General features: G+C 37.9%; 1 protein-coding gene across 2 annotated transcripts in view; it reads right to left on the reverse strand.

Annotated features, from left to right (window-relative positions):
* LOC104473329 (long-chain fatty acid transport protein 6) overlaps nucleotides 1–13,541 on the reverse strand; it is a 43,093-nt gene extending 29,552 nt beyond the window's left edge. For both annotated transcript variants that reach the window (XM_086770310.1, XM_086770308.1), the window contains exons 1-4: nucleotides 12,773–13,541; nucleotides 4,069–4,275; nucleotides 2,413–2,571; nucleotides 1,258–1,382 (exon numbers count right to left, since the gene is read on the reverse strand). In XM_086770310.1, coding sequence (XP_086626436.1) covers nucleotides 1,258–1,382; nucleotides 2,413–2,571; nucleotides 4,069–4,275; nucleotides 12,773–13,286 — 1,005 coding nt within the window. In that variant the 5' untranslated portion in view covers nucleotides 13,287–13,541. The remainder of the gene's footprint in view (nucleotides 1–1,257; nucleotides 1,383–2,412; nucleotides 2,572–4,068; nucleotides 4,276–12,772) is intronic.
* Nucleotides 13,542–20,029: the final 6,488 nt, after the last annotated feature.

Below are 20,029 nucleotides of genomic sequence, written 5' to 3' on the forward strand. Positions count from 1 at the left end.
AGCTCCACTGCATCCAACTTCTGTGCATTTTCACAAAACTCCTTGTGTTTTCCTAAACGTTTTGTTAAAGTAAAAGAGGATACAGTTATTTTTGCTTAATGTTATACAGGTACTTGGAAACTAGTTTTTATTTATTTAGTATTCAAAATAAAAGCTGCTTATGATCATAAGTAACTATGTAAAGCAATTTATTAAAATGCTTAACCAGGTAAGATAATGTATGATGTAACACTTAGGATTTATTATTGAAACACAGTAGGACAACCTGCAGTTCATAAATGGATGGAAGTTGCTAGCATTAGCAAGACAAATTTAATTTTATACTGGACTACGATTTTTTTTTTATATTAATTTTGAAATATTTAGCACAAGCATTTGAGGATAGAAAGTCAGCTGGGTTTGCTAGGCAACAGGTTATATCTGTTTCATCTATATTATTCTATACATCTTGAATTAATTCCAACAAATGTTAGGCTTTTAGCGTAGCCTAAACATCTTGGGCTCTCTCTATCACCAATGGGTAGGTACAGAAATATACCAGCAACACCCACATCAAGACTTAATTCAGTTAACCTGATTCAGCTATACTTGATAATTACAACAGGTTCAGTATGCTTTATACTTAATACCATCTAGATAGACCATCACACCACTGAGTACCAAGGAAAAAGAAGTATTTTCAAGTTAAGGCTAACATGGTTTCAGAGTGGAATGGCACTTTAACAAAACTAGCTTTGTTGTCTAGAATAGCTTTCTAATTGTAACAAAAGGCATGTTTCCTTTGAGCTGCATCTAGACCAAACCCCTTCCAAATTTTAAAATATGTTTTAGATGGCCTCAAAAGCAGCACATACCACAAGCCAAAACAGTGCTAAAACATGACCTACAAAAGTCGAGAGTTCTGATATATTTATGTGCCAAGAAACAAAGTTTTGAAATTCTGAAAAGATGATGAACAGTAATCGTGGTTTTCTGAACTTACACGGTGAAACTGTGAAATAGTATTTTTTCACCAAATTATAATGAATCAGTTTTTAGTCTCAAAATCTTTTCTTGTAATACTTTAACATCTTCCTGATTCAAGACTTTTTTTTTTTTTTTTACACTGTACAGATCACCAAATAGTTGAAGAACCTGACATAAAAAGGGCAGAAGGACAGGTTCAGTACATTTTTATTTCCCTTTTAACATAACCACATTAAGAATAAATGTACATATCACTTACAGATGAATAGCCATCATTTAGGTTCCACTTACCACTGGCTGGCTGCAAAGGTAACGGCAAAGTTCTCCAATGTACTGGATGACAGTCACATTGTACTTTTTACAGTCACTCCAAAATTGACTAGCTGAGAACTTCTTTTTTAAAACACAGGTTGCACCTTTATGGAAACAGTAGAAAAGGAAATTAAGCATTTTCTCTATTTGACAGTTTAGCTAACTACGTTCACTATTTCTACAAAATAGGACAAAAGAGCAACTAAGAGCAGCCTTGTTCAGAGAGGTGTATGGTATTTAAGATGTTTTATTAGAAGATGTGTTTTCAAACCTGGTAGGTAAAGAAAGAAGATAAACCCAGTCTCCTCTTTGGTGAGACAGTAAAATAATGGATATGAGGTTAAAAGCAAGATAACAGCTTCTCTTTGTTGGTGTTGTAACATTATTCAAAAGAGTTTTCCTGAAAATATCCAGAAAAGTCAGCCTGAATTAGCAAATCATTTGGGTATCACTTGAAACCTCATTTTTCAACAAAGAAAGTATCCATCAGTGCAGATTCAGATAAAATTAATCCATAATCCAATGATCTCTCCCTTGCTCTGACTTGTTCTCGATGCTTGACGAAACAGTAAATATTCACCATCAAGTTGTAAATAAATCTTTTATAACAAAGTTATTGAGGACACCTACATTGTCTCAGTAAAATATGTGTTTTATTGTCTGTGCCAAAACAGTACACAAATTAAATGGAAAATAGTTACATATAACCTACTGATATATGACAAAGCTGCATGTTTAGTACAAATATATTTGTAAGTCTTTTTAAGTTCACCAAAATACGTTTTAGTTCTATTCCACCGTACAATGCTTAGTGCCACACACGCTGCCAAAATATTGTGTATGTCCTAAATTCCTTTTCACCTAAACATAAAAGAAAGTAAAAACATTTGTGACACAAATGACTATAATTAATTCTTCTCTAGTACCACAAAGATCGCTTGTAAGAGATCGTTTGCTATTACAGCACCCTGCCGTCTCCAAAATACAGAAATATAAAGCTACACCAAAAAATACTATTCATTTGATCTCAGCAAAGCATTAGATTCCCTAATGGCAGTGAACCAAAGCATGTTTTATATGTTTTGATAATAACTAATTCTTATTAGCAACACAATTAAATAAAATGAGCCCTACCCAATTCAATGCATCCACCAATGCCAAGAAGAGATGCTGCACTGTGATAAAGAGGCAGGGTAATATAAATTATGTCTTCTGCAGTAGCACCAAAAGCCCACAGTCCAGCAGCTCCTTTCAGAACCTGCATTTGACTGATGACTGCGGCCTTTGGAAGACCTGTAATACAAACACAAAACCATGTACAAAGCTTCTCTTAAAGAAAACTGAATTATTTTTTTTCCTGTGTAAGGTCTCTAAAATCATAAAAGAATCAATTCTTTCTTCCTTAACCAAATTTGCAGCCATCTGTTTAGATGGTGGTTAATAAACAACTGGCTTTTCAAAAGACTTGCATGTTTCTTTTGTACACATAAAGATACATAAACCATTTTGTAACCTCATCTGTCAGTTATTTAATCTGATGTCAAGGCAATTCAAATAGGTGGAAACATGAAGAAATTCCACGGTTAGCACACTATCAAATCATATAGAGCCCAAAAAGCACAGTGCAAGATGCTAATTTCTTTTAAGTTCACCAGTCATTGATTTTAGGAGCAACACTGTGCACTTGCTTTATCAGGAAGTGTGAAAATGCTCAGCTGCTTCAGATCAGAATTAGTTATTCCATACTCTTCAGACTAAACAAACCTTAGTTTGTCTTAGTTACATGGTACATAAAAGAAATCCAATGTAAATTAATGGAATATATACAAGCATTAAAAAATATTTTAAATTCTACATAACTAAAATTTGACACTTCACACAGATATTCTAAATGTAGTTTTAAGAACAAAATCATCCTACCTGGAGAATTCTGTAATGTTTTTCAGATAAAACTCCTTACTTTAAACCAGCAAGCTCTACCATATTTTTATTAGAAGTAATAAAATGTACCTGACCTCTTGACAATATTTATACCTTTATAATTTTTTAATTCTACACTGACATTTTTATTTTATAATTTTTCCCCAGAACCCAAAGAAACTAAATAATTATTTGTATGAAGGAACAAAGCCATAAAATACATCTTCATTTTCTATCTTCTTGTGACTAAAACTGTTGTGTTCAGATGAATAAGAATACCAATCTGCTTATCTTAACAACATCATACTGCTTTTCATGTCAGTGATCAGTTTTTTTAAAGTCTTAGCTTCTTAGCTGCTGGAGCACTGGTAATAAATTCAGCCATCTGTTTCTAAACTAAAAGGCTAGTAACTTAATCCTATTTTCTGTCTCTACAGTGACCTGCATAGAACATGACTTAATGAAGAAAAACCAAACGTCTATTTGCTTGTTTGAAGATTGTTTTTTAAGTTCTAGATACAATGTTAGCTCTATTACCTAGGCAGTGGTATGTGATCACAAAATAATATTTATTATAATTGTAAACACACCAAAAAAGCAAAACATTTTATACAACACCTTAGCTGTGAGGTAATAAGAGGTAAATCTTCTCATAGTATTTGCACAATGTGGCAGGAAAAAAAAGAAGCTCATAAACCACTGAATATAAACAGCCACTGACAAGAAACATGCTTATTTTCTACCATAATGCTTCTAGATAAGATATACTATATGCTACCATGAAAAAACGAACCAAAACACTAGAGTTTTGGAAAATCAAGTTTCTAGATGAAAGCTGAGGAAAATATAGACTCTTTAGCAGACTTGTACCTGTTGTTCCTGAAGTAAATATATATAAAACAGATGACTTGAGATTGTTGGCAGAGCGTTGCTTAACTGGAACAGGGTCTTCAGATGCAGCTTCTATTTTGTCTAAAAGGGTATGCACATTTGGAAAAGCGGAGTCTTTGGTCATTATCCAAACACTAATGTCTTTTTGGAGGTTAGGAAGAATATCTTCCAGAGTCCCAAGCAAATCTTAAAAATTAACATAAAAAAAGAACGTTACTTACATTATGTCTTCACAAAACTAGCAAATATTTTTTTTTTCTGAAAGTTTTACTTTTTATAATAGAAAGAGGAATGAAAGTCACCTCCATGGACATAAATAAATTCAATAAAATAATTATGAACGAGAATGAAAATTCACTGAAAAGAGGATGTGGTAAAAATACTGCTGACTCCATAAGGTCTAATTGTCAACTAGCCCTCAAGGCAAAATGGTGAGCCTTGATTTCTAGCTCCTGCTTCCCACCTCATTTTGGATAACCCTTCGTCATTGCTAAGATGAGAATCAAGTGTAGTTAAGCTTCAACTTCAAATAAATCATGAAGAAATATATTGAAGATGCAAAGTGAATATATACATAGCTGGTAACTACAGTGCAGGTTTCCTTGTATGCTCTCAACAGCAATTTCTCACTGAGCAGTATTTTTTTTCAAAAGCATGGAAGTGACTAATTTAAAAACAAACACACAAACAAAAAACTGTATCATGTATGTAGGTACCTGAATTTCACAGAACAGAAATGTGATACAGGCCCGTGGCTTTTTCAGACACTGCCAAAGAATGACATGGCCATATATGTAGTGCTTTGAGTGTTTTAGATACCTTAATGAATCTGATTTTAGGTATATCAGACAATTTTATTTTCTTACCATCCCATGTTCATTCACTGAAAGCCATCCCTTTTATTGGCTTTTACCTGAACATAAATAGAAACTCACTTTTATAAAATAAAAACAACAGCATAACTAAGATCTATTTTCTTGACTGATCAAGAAAGAAACCACAAGAGAGAGACCCGGATTAAACAAACAAACAAAAAAAAGTAAATAGAGGCCAATCTTTAAGTAATACATTTGGTATTTATGTTTATATTTCTAAGCATTTTTTACTATCTGTCTCTTTCCCAGAACACTGCACAGGCATTAAAGTACTAATCCAGGAAAATTCTCAAGAATAGGAAGAATATTGTATTCAATAGAACTATTCATATAATTAAAGACTCATTTACACTTAAGTGCTTTGCTGGATCTCAGCCTACATAATTAATCTTGCAAATATACCCGCGGGTATAAATTTATGTTATTATCTCAGTTTTTATAGATGAGTAAACAAACAAAGTTGACATGACTCACCCAGAACCTCCTAATGAGGCATTGCCCATGCCAGCACTTGAAATCCCAATGTCAACTCCAAGCTCATTTTGGAAATATTAGATATTTATATAATTAACAGAACCCCCTTGTATAAATTTTACAACAAAATCACTGAAATTTTTAATCTTTCAGAAAACTATTTTCCTAATGAAAGACTGCTGTATATATTTTAATGAAATGACACACTAATCTCTTACTATAACAGAGGTATAGCCTGCTGTCACCAACTAAACATATGTATTATAAACTTAAAGCCTACAGAGTACAAGTTCTATATATTTTATGAATGTTTAGCAAATACGTCTGATGGACCATGACATTAAAACTCTTGTGTTCTTACTTCCTCGCACTGCAGAATGATTTCAGGAAGAAATCACCCAAATAACTGTGAAAATCCAAAAGATAGCCTCCTGTTTGAATCATTGGACTACTTCCACTATCCATAGCAATAGAATGAAAAAATGTGAATAAAAACTAATGTTAATTACAATAGTGTTAATTGCAGGAAATCCGATGCACTGAAAGTCAAGGTTCATTGGTATATTAATTCTGTTTTGCTGCCATATTATAAAATTAGGGTATATTTTTCAAGTAATAAATATGAAAATACAACAGTATTATTTCTAATGAAAACCAGTTATTAATAAACCAAGTGCAACAGAATAACGATATACTTATGATACTAATTATATAATACTAATTCTGATTTTTGTCTTCTTGTTATGTATATATATACACATACATATGTCTCCTAAATATACTAATGATAGCTTGTGTTGGTACAAGTTAGGCTGAGAACCTTGCAAAAGAAACACAGATGTTAGAAGTGGCTGTAGCTCCATTTCTGTTCTCAAAAATCGTAAAAGAATATACAATTTTGTGTGATTCTTTATTGGTGCACTGGCTCCAGCTACAGTGCCAGGAAAGATGTTAAAGACTGTTAATTATTACAGATTGTTTAGAATTTCTTGGCCTCTCCAGCTTCCAGTAGTCATGTGAACCAGACTCAGCTGCTCATCCCATGTAGTGTCCTCACCAGCTAACAAACGTGATGTACAAATATTGATAAACACTGCTCAACAAAAGTAATGCAAAATTATCCTGTGTAGCTAGAGTGTAATTGTAAGTGAAATTTCACCTATTGTTTAATTGAAACCTATCCTCTTGCAAAAGGTCTGGCAAAAAAACTCTCAGTGAGTATCACCCTTTTTAAGTACTGTGGATACCGAAGGGATCATTCAGGCATTTCCTTATTCTCCATAGATAAATTAATTCCTTCATGCATTTCTTTAAATTGGTTTTTTAAATTGATTGTTTGAATTGATTATACATTACAGCTTTTCTTCTGTGCTCAGGAATCTAGTACTTGGAACAACATGTGAACAGTTTGTAGTTATTCACTGTCTTGAAATAAATTTCTAGTTAGACAGCAGAGAACAGCAGAAACAATAAGTGATTTCCTGAATAAGAAAGGGTAATTTAAACCAGCTGTATTCAAAGTGCCAGAAACTGAAAATTACTTCTGGAACACACAGGAGCATGGAGTGTTTGAAGATAACTCTCAGTTGTACCAACATATTTCCAGAGACTAATTCTGATGATAGTCAACTAATGTTTTGTTTCATGAACAAAGAATTTCTGTTCCAGATGTTGTATAGGGCTGTCTTTACATAACATCTTCTCCACGTGTCAGGAAAAAAACAGCTTTCTTGGAGGAATTATAGTTTGATCACTTCTAGAAGTACCTGGAATGTGTGCTTTACCATATAGGAAAGCAATTATAGTAAAGCAATTTAGCTATTTAAGCTTGTGGCTTCTCTCAAGTACTTGCTTGCTTTTTACACTATGAAAGTGCATTCAAGTTTTTATTTGTTTTGGAAGAAATGACTGCTTATCTAAAGTCTGGCAATGTAGTTAGCAGTTGTGTGTGCATTGTTTACATAGTTTGTATAAGAATATTCAGCATTTGCTAACTATTTGGCTTCTACTGGGAAAAAAAAAAATCTGTACTTGCTTAAGATAAATACGCTTGTCCACTTTTTTGGCCTTTTTTTTTTCCCTCTTGCTTTTAAAACATTTCATTATTCAATAAAAAGTTTGTGAAACTGATACACTAAATTCACATGAACACATAACTCAGTTACATCTTTTGAGAAAGCAAGGAAAATATGTTTTGGTTTTGAACTACCATCCTAGGCTTCAAGTTGCACAAAAGGCTTTTTACGTTATTTTCTAGCAAAGAAACAATGCAACCTATTGGCAAGGACATAGTTCTACACTGATTAAAGGAATACATCAGATTATGAGATCAGCTTGTACTGAATAGAAAGTTACTCTGAAGGACAACTGTATGAAATGTTTCTTACATAACTTTGATGTGTACCCCAGCTGATATGATCAGTATGCTATGGCAAGTCCAAACTCTTCCCCACGCTGTCTGGCCTCAGAAAAGAATTGTTACTTGTACTTGATCCCCCAAGTGACTCCTTACACTGAGCACTTATCCTCACTGAGTACTAATATCAGAAATTACAAGTCAGTTGTGGCTCAGGATCAGTGTTGGTATCTTGAAATGCCACTGAAGGCAGTAAAGTTAGTAAAACAGAAACTGGCTTCAGAATCACAGTTGGCACTGTTTTCCACTCCAAGGCCATCTGGGACAGAGACACAGAGTAAGTAAAATCAAAGAGATACGGTGTCATAAAGAGCAGATAAGAGTGTCTTTTGCAGGTCTTCTGTGGTTTTCTTGTCCTAAATATTTAGGTCTAAAAAGCTTTTTATTCCAAATAGTTAAGAAAAAGATAGTTTTGATAAGTTCCATAATATTTTTCACTCTATGACTAACATATGAGAGATGATACTGCTACTTGTATGTAATACCATATGATCTTAATTCACAAATACCAAAACAGACTGTTTACTGTCTTTCTCCAGGGTGTAGACACACTCCTGTCTGAATTTTACTTCTGCCAGCACAAACCCTGGTTCTGTGCTCAGACAGCGAGAAGTTAAGACTAGACTTAGCAGCAACAGAAAGCACTGTTGGTGTCTCAAAAATAAGGAATCCTGGCCAGGAAAATGCCATACTTGCACACCTGGGAGATGTAATTCTGTACAGAATTGAAGAATCATAGAATGGCTATGGTTGGAGAGTACCTCTGGAGGTCATCTTGGTCCAACACCCTGGCTCAACCAGGCCCACATGGAGCAATCTGTCCACACCTGTCCATCCTCCCTGAGCAGCCTTTGCTATCAGGACTGATGTAAACCAGTCTCATGGAGTTTAGTAATGCAATCCTTTCACAGCTGAATCCTTGCATAAGAAGTCACGATGGCAATCTGGGATGTCCTATTAAGAGCTGAACTCTTCCAAGTAGCAACACACTATAAATGCACTGGCAAATTCTGTTTGTACCTTTCCAGTGGGTCACTTGATTGTAAGGGTTGTTCAATAGTATTGCTGTTATACAGGTACTGCCCAGAAGATAAAATGTAATCCTTTGTTCAAACAACACTCCAATGAATAGAAATATTCCCTAGAAAGGACACAGTGCCTTAAAAGGTGCCTTCATTTTAAGCAGTACCTTAGTCCTCTGTTTAACTAATAGTTTTTAAATGAATAAAGGTAGCATAGCATATTCCGGTACCAAATGTAGTAAGGAGGAACACCTTTTAAACAGGTCGGAATGCTGGCGGTCTGATAAAGAGCAGGGCATACAGCTTCTTTTATTCTCCTTTACAAGTTCCTCATGTTAGTTAACTGCTGTTTTATTAAAAATGCAGTTTTAAACTCAAACTTTTGAATCTCTTTCAACAAACATTCTCCAGAATGGGAGTGGTGGTAGACAATGTTTCTGGGAATGGAAGCGTGAGAATGTTACACAACAAATTAAAGCAAGACCTAAATGCTCTGGGAACACAGCAGATACATGAAAGTAGCTAAAGCAAAAACTCTCTGCCGCAAAGGCAAGTGAAAATACCAGAAAGAAACACAAAATATTTGCAAATTTGCCTTACAGCCTATGGTTGGATGAGAAGGAAAAAAAACCCAAGTAACTAGATTGTGCTAAATGAATTAAAATAACATTGCTGTCACAGAAAAAAAAAAAAAATCAACCTTTTAGAGATATCAATTTCATATAAGAAACCAACAAGGGGGAGAAATTTTGAAGTTTTTATAACACAACTGAGGCTTAAGAATAAAACATTCAATTGCAGAGAGTTTGTACAATATATAAGTCAAAACCAAACCCCCAAAATGTACCTACTATTGGAAGACTCCCATTTAAAGCTAGAAAAAGTAAACAAAATATCAGAAATTTGTCAGACCAGAAGAAAGTCTGACTGGAAGTCCTGAAGGGAAGACAGGATGATACTAATTGGACTGAGTTACCAAACCACAACCTCTGAAAAATATGCAGGCGCAACACAAAACTGAAGAGTACAAATTCCACAAATAAGAGCGATCTTGCAAGAGGCAGCATGAAAGTTTGAACAAGGCGTGGAAGAAAATGCAACCATAAATATTACCCAGCCTATTTGGATAGAGGTATCACATTTGTAAAAAATGAAAGCATTTTGGAAAAATGACAAGATGTACCAAAAGAAGCTGCAAGATGCAGTCATCTCACGCAGAGGAAGACTACACCACCTTTCTGAGCAGGGAAGATTTAGCAATAAACAATTATCTCCGGGAACTGTTCCAGATAGCAGCAGAAAGTGGAAGGTTCCCTTCAACACAAATGAAACCTTCAGTGGATCTGAATACGGGTTCCTGATTTAATGTGCCATTGCAAACAAGAATTTCAAGAGCAAATTTGGTCTTGCTGAGCATAAATAGTTAATGGTTAAATTGTTAAGGAGATGATTTCTGCTGCGCTGCAGTATATTAGTAATATTGAAGGTCATCCAAAATATTGTAAAATATAGTCTTGTAAGTGTTACAAGAAATGGAACTGCTACATCAAGCCTATATCTGTTTGTGGAGGGTGAAAAACCTACATATTTTTGAAAATCAGAATTTCTACTATCCGGAAATAATACCATTACATACTAATGCCCGATTAAAAAAAAACAATCTTAGTTGCCAAACATGATGCCTGACTATGACAATGATAGATATTGGACCAAAGGCTGATTGTTTTTAAAGCAAATATTTTGAAAAAAAAATATACTGTGTTCAAGCTATGCACAATCCTGTGGAAAATGGTGCCACAAGAGCAAAACACACAAGCAAGTTTAAGTCATGCCTACTGATAAGCAAGAATCCCTTGAAACACATACTAACACTGGACAAAAAGATGTTTAATGGACCTCTGAGGATTACCTAACTGACTTCGTAACCTCAGTGTTAAATACCACCCCACAATTTTTATAAACATTAGGGGGAAATTATTACGTACAATAATTATGACTAATACGTTATTGTTTCAAGAGTGGTATGAGTTAGTCTGCATAGTCACTGAACGGTGTTTGAACCTTCGGTTGCAAAACCTAGACTCCTTTGGAGAGGCTCCTTTTCCATATGACATGGCCAATAAACACAGACAGAACTTCAACTTCTTTCAGAGATAGTGATAAAAAGAGCCTCTAAGTCCCAAAGAAGGAAACTATAAAGTCCTGCAGGCTCCAGGAACTGACAAACTTAATGCAGAGACTAAAACCCATGAATAAAGTAAGAAGACCAACACATAAAACACAGTCTCAGAGATGAATTTGTTGGTATCTCTGTTGTATTATCTGTCTGCACATAGCTCTTCTTCTGTGAGCAGAGACAGACTCCTAGAAAAAGAGTTCAACATAGCCACTCCTGCTATGAGCTGCTGGTAACAAATTAAGAGTGGACAAATATAGACCCTGTACCTGCTCCGCAAATACTTTTTTCATCCATTAGTTAACCTCTCATTTTAATAAAGACTACTCTTAGATACAAGTTTTGATCCAAATTTCTCCTTCACCACAGTCAATGAGCAAGAATTTCCTGAACATTAATTCCATTCCTCAATCCATACACTCAAAAGCACATATTCATGAGAGGGAATGAGATTTTTTTTTTAAATAAGAATGCAAAATTAAAACCTGTCAATTCAGAAGCATTGTTATCATGTTCCTTACTAGTCTATTTAAATTGACTTTTGTTTCATTAGCTTATTTCAATTACCAAGCATTCTTAAACTAGCATACCATATAGAATCATAATGACAAAATTTATAACTAAAAAATGTACAAGGGAAAAATCTCAAATACATTTTTGAAAGCACAAAAGTGAAGTAGTGAAGAAGTGATGAAAGGAAATTCCACCATTTAGGCATCATGGAGCAAAGCCCCACAACCTGTGTAACAGCAATAAGGCAAGAAGTTGTGAAATAGAAATAAGGCAGAGTAAACTTAAAATAATAATTTTAGTGAGGTGGGACAACATTAATATTCAGTATTTTGAAATATCCTCCTCCAATCAAATGTAAAGTTTCTGTGTGATCTTTTAGCATTAACGGTTCCCTTGCACTTGATCATAAATGTTGAGGTAATTTTAGGTTTTGGATGTGTCTTCAGTTTGTACATCTCTATAACTGAAGCCCAATTTGCATATACAATGCAGAGTATGCCTACATCAAGATTTTAAATTCTTTTGAAGTACTTAATAAAAATGTAATACTTTTTGGAAACTTACATAATGCACACTATTACCTCCTGTTCAAATACAGCAATTTCTTCTACAATCCAATGCCAACAGTATGTTGGTTATTACAAATCAATCCGCTATGTGCTACACCTGTAAAAAAAACCTCTGAATTTCAGTCCCTGGAAGACTGTCGTACCTCTGCAAACAGTTGTGCAACAGAGGTTGTACAGTCTGAGCTTAGACTTTGCAGTTTGCAGTGGTTTTGATCACTGGAAAGATGGGAAGATGGTACAGGAGAAGAAAGTACACGACTTAAATAAGATTAAAATGGACTATTTCAAAAGGAATGGGAAATTATTCTTAAGAGATCATTTTGATCTTTTCTGAGACACATTAAGCAACTACTGAAGCAATTAAATGCTTGGAACAGGCTGTACTTAGATGTTACAAACTTCCCTGCAATGCACATTTTTAAAGAAACGGTTAAATGGATGTCCCTAAAGCATGGATATACTTGATTCTGCCTGAGAAGCTTAAGCTTTAGGGTCTCTTGAAGCCCCTTCTAGTCCTAGGTTTCTTTCATTCTGTGAACATCTGAAAATCAGGTTTTCAATAAAACAGCCAGAGAGACATATACTGGGTAGATGTGACATTAAAAGCTTTGGACGTACGAATCTGGTGGATACTCTACCTGCTCCCACAACCAGTATCTTGGGCTCACAGCTACCCACACAGTGCAGGAGAGACCTGGAGCGGACATTGAAGTTGAGGAAAGCCACCACGCAGCCCAGCTTGGCCAGTCCGAACCACACGTGAATGAAGTCTGGCTCATTACCCATCAGCAAGGCCACTGTGTCGCCCTTCTTCAGAGCCCCATGGTGTAAGAAGACCTGCGCTACCCTGTTACTCCTCCTGTCCACATCTCGGTAGGTGTGCACCTTCCCCTCATAGATGAGGAACGGCTTGTGGGGCTGCTTCTCAGCCAGCTTCTCAAACTTGTCCAGGATGGTGACGATCCTCCCTTGTAGCCGGTACCTCTCCACTCTCAGCCCATACATCAATACTTTCAGCAGGTATCTCAGGTCAGCCCAGAAGTAGGGGAAGAGGAGTTTCTGGATGAAGTGCAAGGAGACAATACCGGCCGCAGTACCTGGTACCCAGGAGGGCAGCATCGGGAGCGGGTAAAGGTCGTCCCAGCCGCTCATTTCCCTACAGCCAGGCAGCTTGGCACACGGAGTCGGCAGGCAGGGAGCAGCCAGGCAGGGTGCGGGGTCTGAAGCGAAAGCCAGTTAGGGCTGAGGCTTTTCCCGCCCTCTCCTCCTCCAGAGCGGTGCGCCGCCGCCCTGGGAAGCCCGCACCAACTCCCAGTCAGGCAGCAGCAGGGCAGGGGGAGCCGAGCAGCCGACGGCGACAAGCCAAGCAAACACCTCGGCCCCGCCGCCCGCCTCAGCCCCGGCACGGCCGCCGCCCGCCCGCCTCAGCCTCTCCTCTCTGCGGCGAGCCCCGCACCTGCGGGACGGCACGCCCGGGCGGGAGAGGCGAGGGCAGGGCGGGGCAGGAGCTTCTGCCCTCACCACGAAAGGCTGAGGCGAGAGCCCCCCCGCCGCGCCTCCCCGCCCCCGGGACTCACGGACAGCACCGCGCTGCTGGCCGGGCGGCGGCTACTGCTCCCTGAGCCGGTTGCATAAGGCGCGATCTGCTGCCTCACCCCACCCCCGGCGGCGGGAGACCGGGAGGTTGGCTCCTGCGTAGGGCGGCGGCTGAGCGCAGGAAGCCTCGCCCCGGGGTGGCCCTGGCTGCGGCGGGCGGTAGCAGAGCCGGGGCCAGGGTCGCGGTCCTTGGGAAGCCTGTGCGACGCGCTGGCGCGGGCAGGTGCCCCGCACCGGGCTGTTTCTTCGTTACTTGTAACGGTTCCGCCTCGAGAAGTCAGTTAGTACCGGCGGTCCCCGGGGCTCAGCTCCGTGCTGAGCCGTCGAGCAGAGATTGGTGTCCAGGCCCTGTTGCAGGCCCAGGCCAGCCTGCTGCCAGCGCCCATGCATCAACTGGGCTTTGGGAGTAAGTTGCAACTAGCCCGGGCCCCGGGAAATTCCTTTAGGACTCGTGTGATCCACCTGGAAGCTGGGGTCTGGGCCAAGGCCATGGGTCAGTGTACTATGCGAATGTCGTCTCCATGCTGAAGGGACACTGCTGGCAAGAAGCAGTCACACCTGGGCACAGAGTGGATCCTGCTGTTGCTGAGGTCTGTCACCCCAAGCACGTCAATACACTGATGGCCCCCTGCCATCAGAAGGCACCCTCGGCTGTCGCCCTTGGCGAGACACATAACATGCTGTTCATGTGTTTCAGTGCAGCTGCGTCTGGAGTTACGTGGGCTGTGAGAAGCTGAGGTCGTTTTACAAGCGATGTATTTTCTGGCCTCATGTTGGCCACGAAGAATTTGACTTCATGACTCCAGACCATCGTGACAAAAAATCAGAAGGTATTTATTTATCTTAAAACTATAGCCTATAGTAAATGCATTTTTTATGGGATATGAATGTGCTTTTGAATAATTCTGAATTTTCAAAAGTTGTAAGACTGAAAGTATTGGTGGTTTACAGTATGAACTCCTCTGCCTGTTGCCAATATCACACCAGAATAATGTAGCCTTTTGTCATGTTCCACACCCCATCCTGTTGTTTGCCTCATGCATTGTGCTAGTTCTCTGGGGTGTTAGCTTGATTGGTGTTCCAGAGTGTTATTGCAATATCTGTGACAATGTACTTCTCATCCATCCAGTTGGCACTTGTTATTCAAATCTTTCCCCCCCCCAAATGGTACATCTTAATTGTGAGATCTGAAACCTGATGATGTAGGCCTTATTTCCTGTGTCTTCTTCAGATACCAAGCTAGCCTGCTTTGTCATTTGTGCACTTTGGAGTCAGTGAGGAATGTCTTCCTTCTCTGACAAAGAAGAAATTTTTATACCAAAGGATACTTCTTCCAGACTAATCTTGACTTTTATGAATAGCATGCAGCAAACCCTGTATCTGGAAGGATATGCTAACCACCTTCTTGAGACTGTCTAGCACAAGTCTCAGTAGACTGGCAGTAAAATTCTGAACAGTAAAAGCAACTCATGACTCAGTTCTTTTTAGAATCGTCTCTTACTACACCCAGAAAACGACTTACAATTTCGTCTCTGCAGATCTTCCAGCCACTGCTCATGTGTCCACAGTCAGAGCATAACAGCCCTGACAGACCTAGGCTTCTCTAAAACACTTGTCTGATATCGCATTCATTCAGCCTGCCTCTAGCCCATTGGCCCCATCTCCTGTTCTGCTAAACCTGCAGCCATTCTCCTTTACTACCAGTCTACAGCTTCTTCTCTTTTTTTTTCCCTTCCTTTTTCCCACTTCTTTTCTTTTCTCTCTTCCTCTGAGTATCAGTCCCTCTTTCAGCCTGTAAACCATGCTATACTATACAACTTTTATTTCTAGGGCAGAGGCAGTTTGCATATGGCCATTTAAAATATTTGAATTTTGGAAATACATGTGATAGTTATGGTTTAAACATTTCACAGGTTAAGCAAATGGTATAAATTTGTCCAGAGTCCTCCTTACGAAACTTATAACTTATTTTGAACCATGATATTTCTCCTGCCAAGCTTGCTTTGTCTGACTTTGGTGGGTTTCTTAGCTAACCCAGGTCACCTCAGCAAGAAACTGCTGTCAGCTTCTTCCCCTCTTCTGACTAAGTTTTCCTCTTTATGTCTAAGGATCTCCTTAGCCTCTTTTAGAGTCTTGTGACAAAAGCAAGAAAATTGGTATTAGTGAAGTGTGAATGGAAATGTTTATGGATGAGGAAGCAACAGCTGCAAAAAAGCTAAAAGGATGATCTGTACTGATAATGAAGAACAGTTTCCAGGCAATCAAATTGAAAAATATACTGTTTCTGGCAAGCCCAGGAGGCCTACACTCTGATTAAACCACAGCACAAATGACTCATTAGAGGACAAACTTGCCCTCTTCACGAGAGGAGGATGACAGCAAGGTTGCTGCATATCACATAGGCTGTTGTTCTCCTGTTACCCAGTAAGTGCTGGGAAAACAAGGAACTAAGAAAGAACTCAAGTGGTGTAATGCAAATGCTGCAAATAGATTCTTCAAATTATCACGTTATTACAAGAAGACTTTTCCCTCCACAGTAAGTATGATACAGATTTCTGTTCTACAACTGAAAAACTTGCAAATCACTCTAAATCACAGTGCACGCTGCCTTCCACGATGTTCGAAAAAATGACTACTGAAGGATAATAATGGAAACAATAGATCATAGATTTCTCAGACTTTTTGGCGTATGTTCTACGTGATGCAGTTGGAGAATTGCTACTTTATTGCCAAGAGAAAAGACTTGATTCAATCAGAGCTTTTGAAGGTAGATTTTATACCAATCTCCCACTAATTTTCACAGGAAGAAGTCAGTTTATTCGGTTTTTTTTTTCTGCTCTTGAAACTGAAGAACACAAGGAATAATTTAGATTTAATTCTGGCCATTTGAGTCAAGCCAAAGCTCAGTTTCATCCCCGTTTCTTCATGTGATTTGAAAAAACTTTCTAGCTCTTGCGTGAAACTGTGGGAATCATATGAACTATTTTTCATGTGGACCCGTATGCACTGAGAATTGAGTGAAAGGATCAGGGAAAAGGTGGGCTGAGGCAGAAACAAACACGTAAAGGAGTGGCAGGCAACAGCTGCTGAAACTGCTTTTCCATACTAAGGATGATTCTTACTACTGGATCGTCTCTCCTTTAGGTCATTGCATACTCAAACTAAGTTAAATCGTGAGTGGTCTTTGTCAGCTCCAACTGCAGAGACAATCAGTTTAGCTCAAAATTCTGTGGTTTTGGCTAATTTTTATAATAAAGGTTTTAATCTAGGCCAGCTCACTTGGCTTTGCGTCAAAGGAATGGAGGGGAACAGACAGATTTTATGGTTCTTTAAAGGTGATAGTGGCAGTAGGCTGATGATAGTTTTTTACTGATACAGTAGTGTTCCTTACTTATAAGATGCAATGGAGGTATCTGCATATGTTGTATCCTATGTAGGTGTACATTTACAGGAAGACAGCAGTATTTAGTTTTTCAGCTGATCAGCATCACTACTCCCAGAAAGAAATTTTGTGAGGAGATAAGATTTTAGCTTGCTTTTCGTCAGTGAAGGTAACTTAATGGGCCAGTATTTTATTTTTTTTTTTAAATAAATAGTACGTAAATTAAATGCTACAGTAACCTGTGCTTAAAGTAATGTGAAAAAACCACTGTACAGTTATTAGGTTGACTAGAGTTGTTATTGTTAACTGCTATGTAAGTGTGCATAAATAATGAATAAATGGAAATACTGTGAGCTTTAAGAAATATACATACTTACACGTTGATTTGAAAGAAGGTAGAGGGAGATTGGAAGATACTCTTTTTTTTGCAAGGATTACTTTGAAGAAGGCAGAAAGAAAGCAGAAGGGGAGGCATTTGGCTGTGTAGTCCAGACATGATAAGAAATGAGAACAAAAATACTCGATGAGTCAGATTTATTAAAAGCTCTGAGTGTTGATAGGTAATAGATAGGGCGCAAAAGAAAGATAAATACACAATGGCCTGTGGGTGAGAGAGATGTACTTAAAATATACTGTGCTGTGAGCTGAAAATCAGATAGGCAAGTAAGCAGGAGATTGCATTTACTAAGGTGACTAGTGACTAGCACATCACCAAAGACATTAGTCATGAGAACAAAGAGGAATAATTTTATGCTTTAGAAGTTTTCAGTGCTGCTAATCCCAAAGCACAGACATAGTGAGCAAGATCCTAACACAAAGATGCTCTTACTCTGAAGTACTTAGTTTCCAAGGAAGGTTGTGGGTTTGTGATCCCTGAATTGTCCCTGTACCTCTCAACTGTACACAGAAATTATATCAATCCTCTTTACTCATTATCCAAGTTTCTCTGTAAAGTTAACATTAATTTACTTCTTGTCATCCTCCGCAAGGAAGGAAGGAAATTTCTGTGGTGTATGAGTTGTTTTTCAGTGATTTTCTCATTTGTTATAAAAATTGATAAGATAAAGCAAGAAATTTCAGTAGACTATGAAAGAATCACAGAATTCAGGTGAAGCAGTACTGCAATTGGGTATTATCCCTGCCTGTGCCAGAATTCCTATATGATACTGGATTAATCACTTACACCCTCCCCAAACTCGATGATTTAGCCAACCTATTTGCCTTACCTTAGGCTTTAAGACCCTGTTAGAATCTTGATTTGGTGGTTACTCAAACAATAGATTAGCACTATATTTTATAGATTAAGACATGGGGAGCCATGCTTTGAATGCTATGCTAAGTGGGATGGTGAAAAATTGAACTTCTAAAAATTATCAGACACATTTGACCAATTTTTCAAAGTCAGATTCATCTCATAGTTATCTATGAGGTAGCTGGGTGTCTACATGTGAACACTGGATATAATGGGAGCTTGGATGAAAGAAGACTAAGTATGACTAACGGAATTTAGTCTCTCATCTGACCAAATGCAGATGTCTCATTTGGGATGAGTTGAGTTGCTTGCTTGAATACCCTGACAAGGTCTCAACTTGACTGTAACAGCAGTGTAAGAATGTGGCTTATATGCAGGCATTGTCTATACCTTAGTCTTGAATGATTTGCCCACAATTAGGGATCTAGTGCTAGTCTAGATTCCTTGGCAATAAATGCCTGATCTTTAGGTGCCTGTGCAGAAGGTGCTGAGCTTTCAAGACATAGTTGCCAGTCTCATGCATCCTAAATGGCACTTACATGCCTCAGTTCAGGTAGCTGGTCTAGCCCCTAATGTTAGAAGAACTAAGTTAACCTTCAGTATTTTTGCTCTCTACAGTTTCAGCTTTTCGTCCAATGGAGATGCATGCACAATTATTAATATTTTTTTAAAGTAAGTAGCATAGGATTTGAAAGTCTTACAAAAAAAAATTAATAATTTTCTTTCATGTTAACTAGCTAGTATCAGCAGTGAAGATAAAATTTTCTACACACATCGGTCAATGGGTACAACACAAACTACTGTTTCAAAATAAAGGGAGGTAAATTTAGATTAGATATTAGGAAAAAATGTTTCACAATGAGGGTTGTAGAACATGGGAACAGGTTGCCCAGAGAGATGATGGATGCTCCGTCCCTGGAAACATTCAAGGCCAGGTCGGATGTGGCTCTGAGCAACCTGATCTGGTTGGAGATGTCCCTGCTCCTTGCAGGGGGTTGGACTAGATGAGCTTTGAAGGTCCCTTACAACCCTAATGGAAGGGACCCTTCCAACCCATTTTATGATTCTACGATGCTACTGAGCTGCTGTTAAGTAAATATGAACTGCCGTGTACATTGAATAAAGCAATAGTTGTCTGGGAAAAATTGTATGTTATTATAAGATTAAAACTACTAACATAACACATACTTGCAAGTGGTAAATTCGTATTTATTTTAAAGTAAATAAAATATCAAAAGTATAGCAAGAAATTTACCCGTTAATCAGCTTCTTCTTACATATCATGAGCTGGAATCTATTTTACTTTTGAAGTTATGTAGAACTCATAAACTCATACCACAGACAAACCACTGAGCCTTGAATTATTTAGTATGCTGTAATTGTTGTGCTCAATTTCTCTTCCACAGAAAACATTTTGATGCCCGAGAGTATGGTATGACCCAATAATGAAATATAAAGGAGTTTTATTTTCTTCTGGTGGAACTCAGATGGAAGAAGAATTTATTTTTGAAAAATGTGATTAGATAAAACTAAAACTTTTCTCTGTAACATCTTAAAGTAGCAAGAAAATATACAAAAATTACTGAAATACTTCTGGAGTGTAAAAAACATGTAGTTTTGATATTACCATTTTGACACATTATGCCTTTTAGTATCCAGACGCAC

Source organism: Chlamydotis macqueenii, chromosome Z (genome assembly GCF_036417535.1).
Source record: "Chlamydotis macqueenii isolate bChlMac1 chromosome Z, bChlMac1.mat, whole genome shotgun sequence".
NCBI lineage: Eukaryota > Metazoa > Chordata > Aves > Otidiformes > Otididae > Chlamydotis > Chlamydotis macqueenii.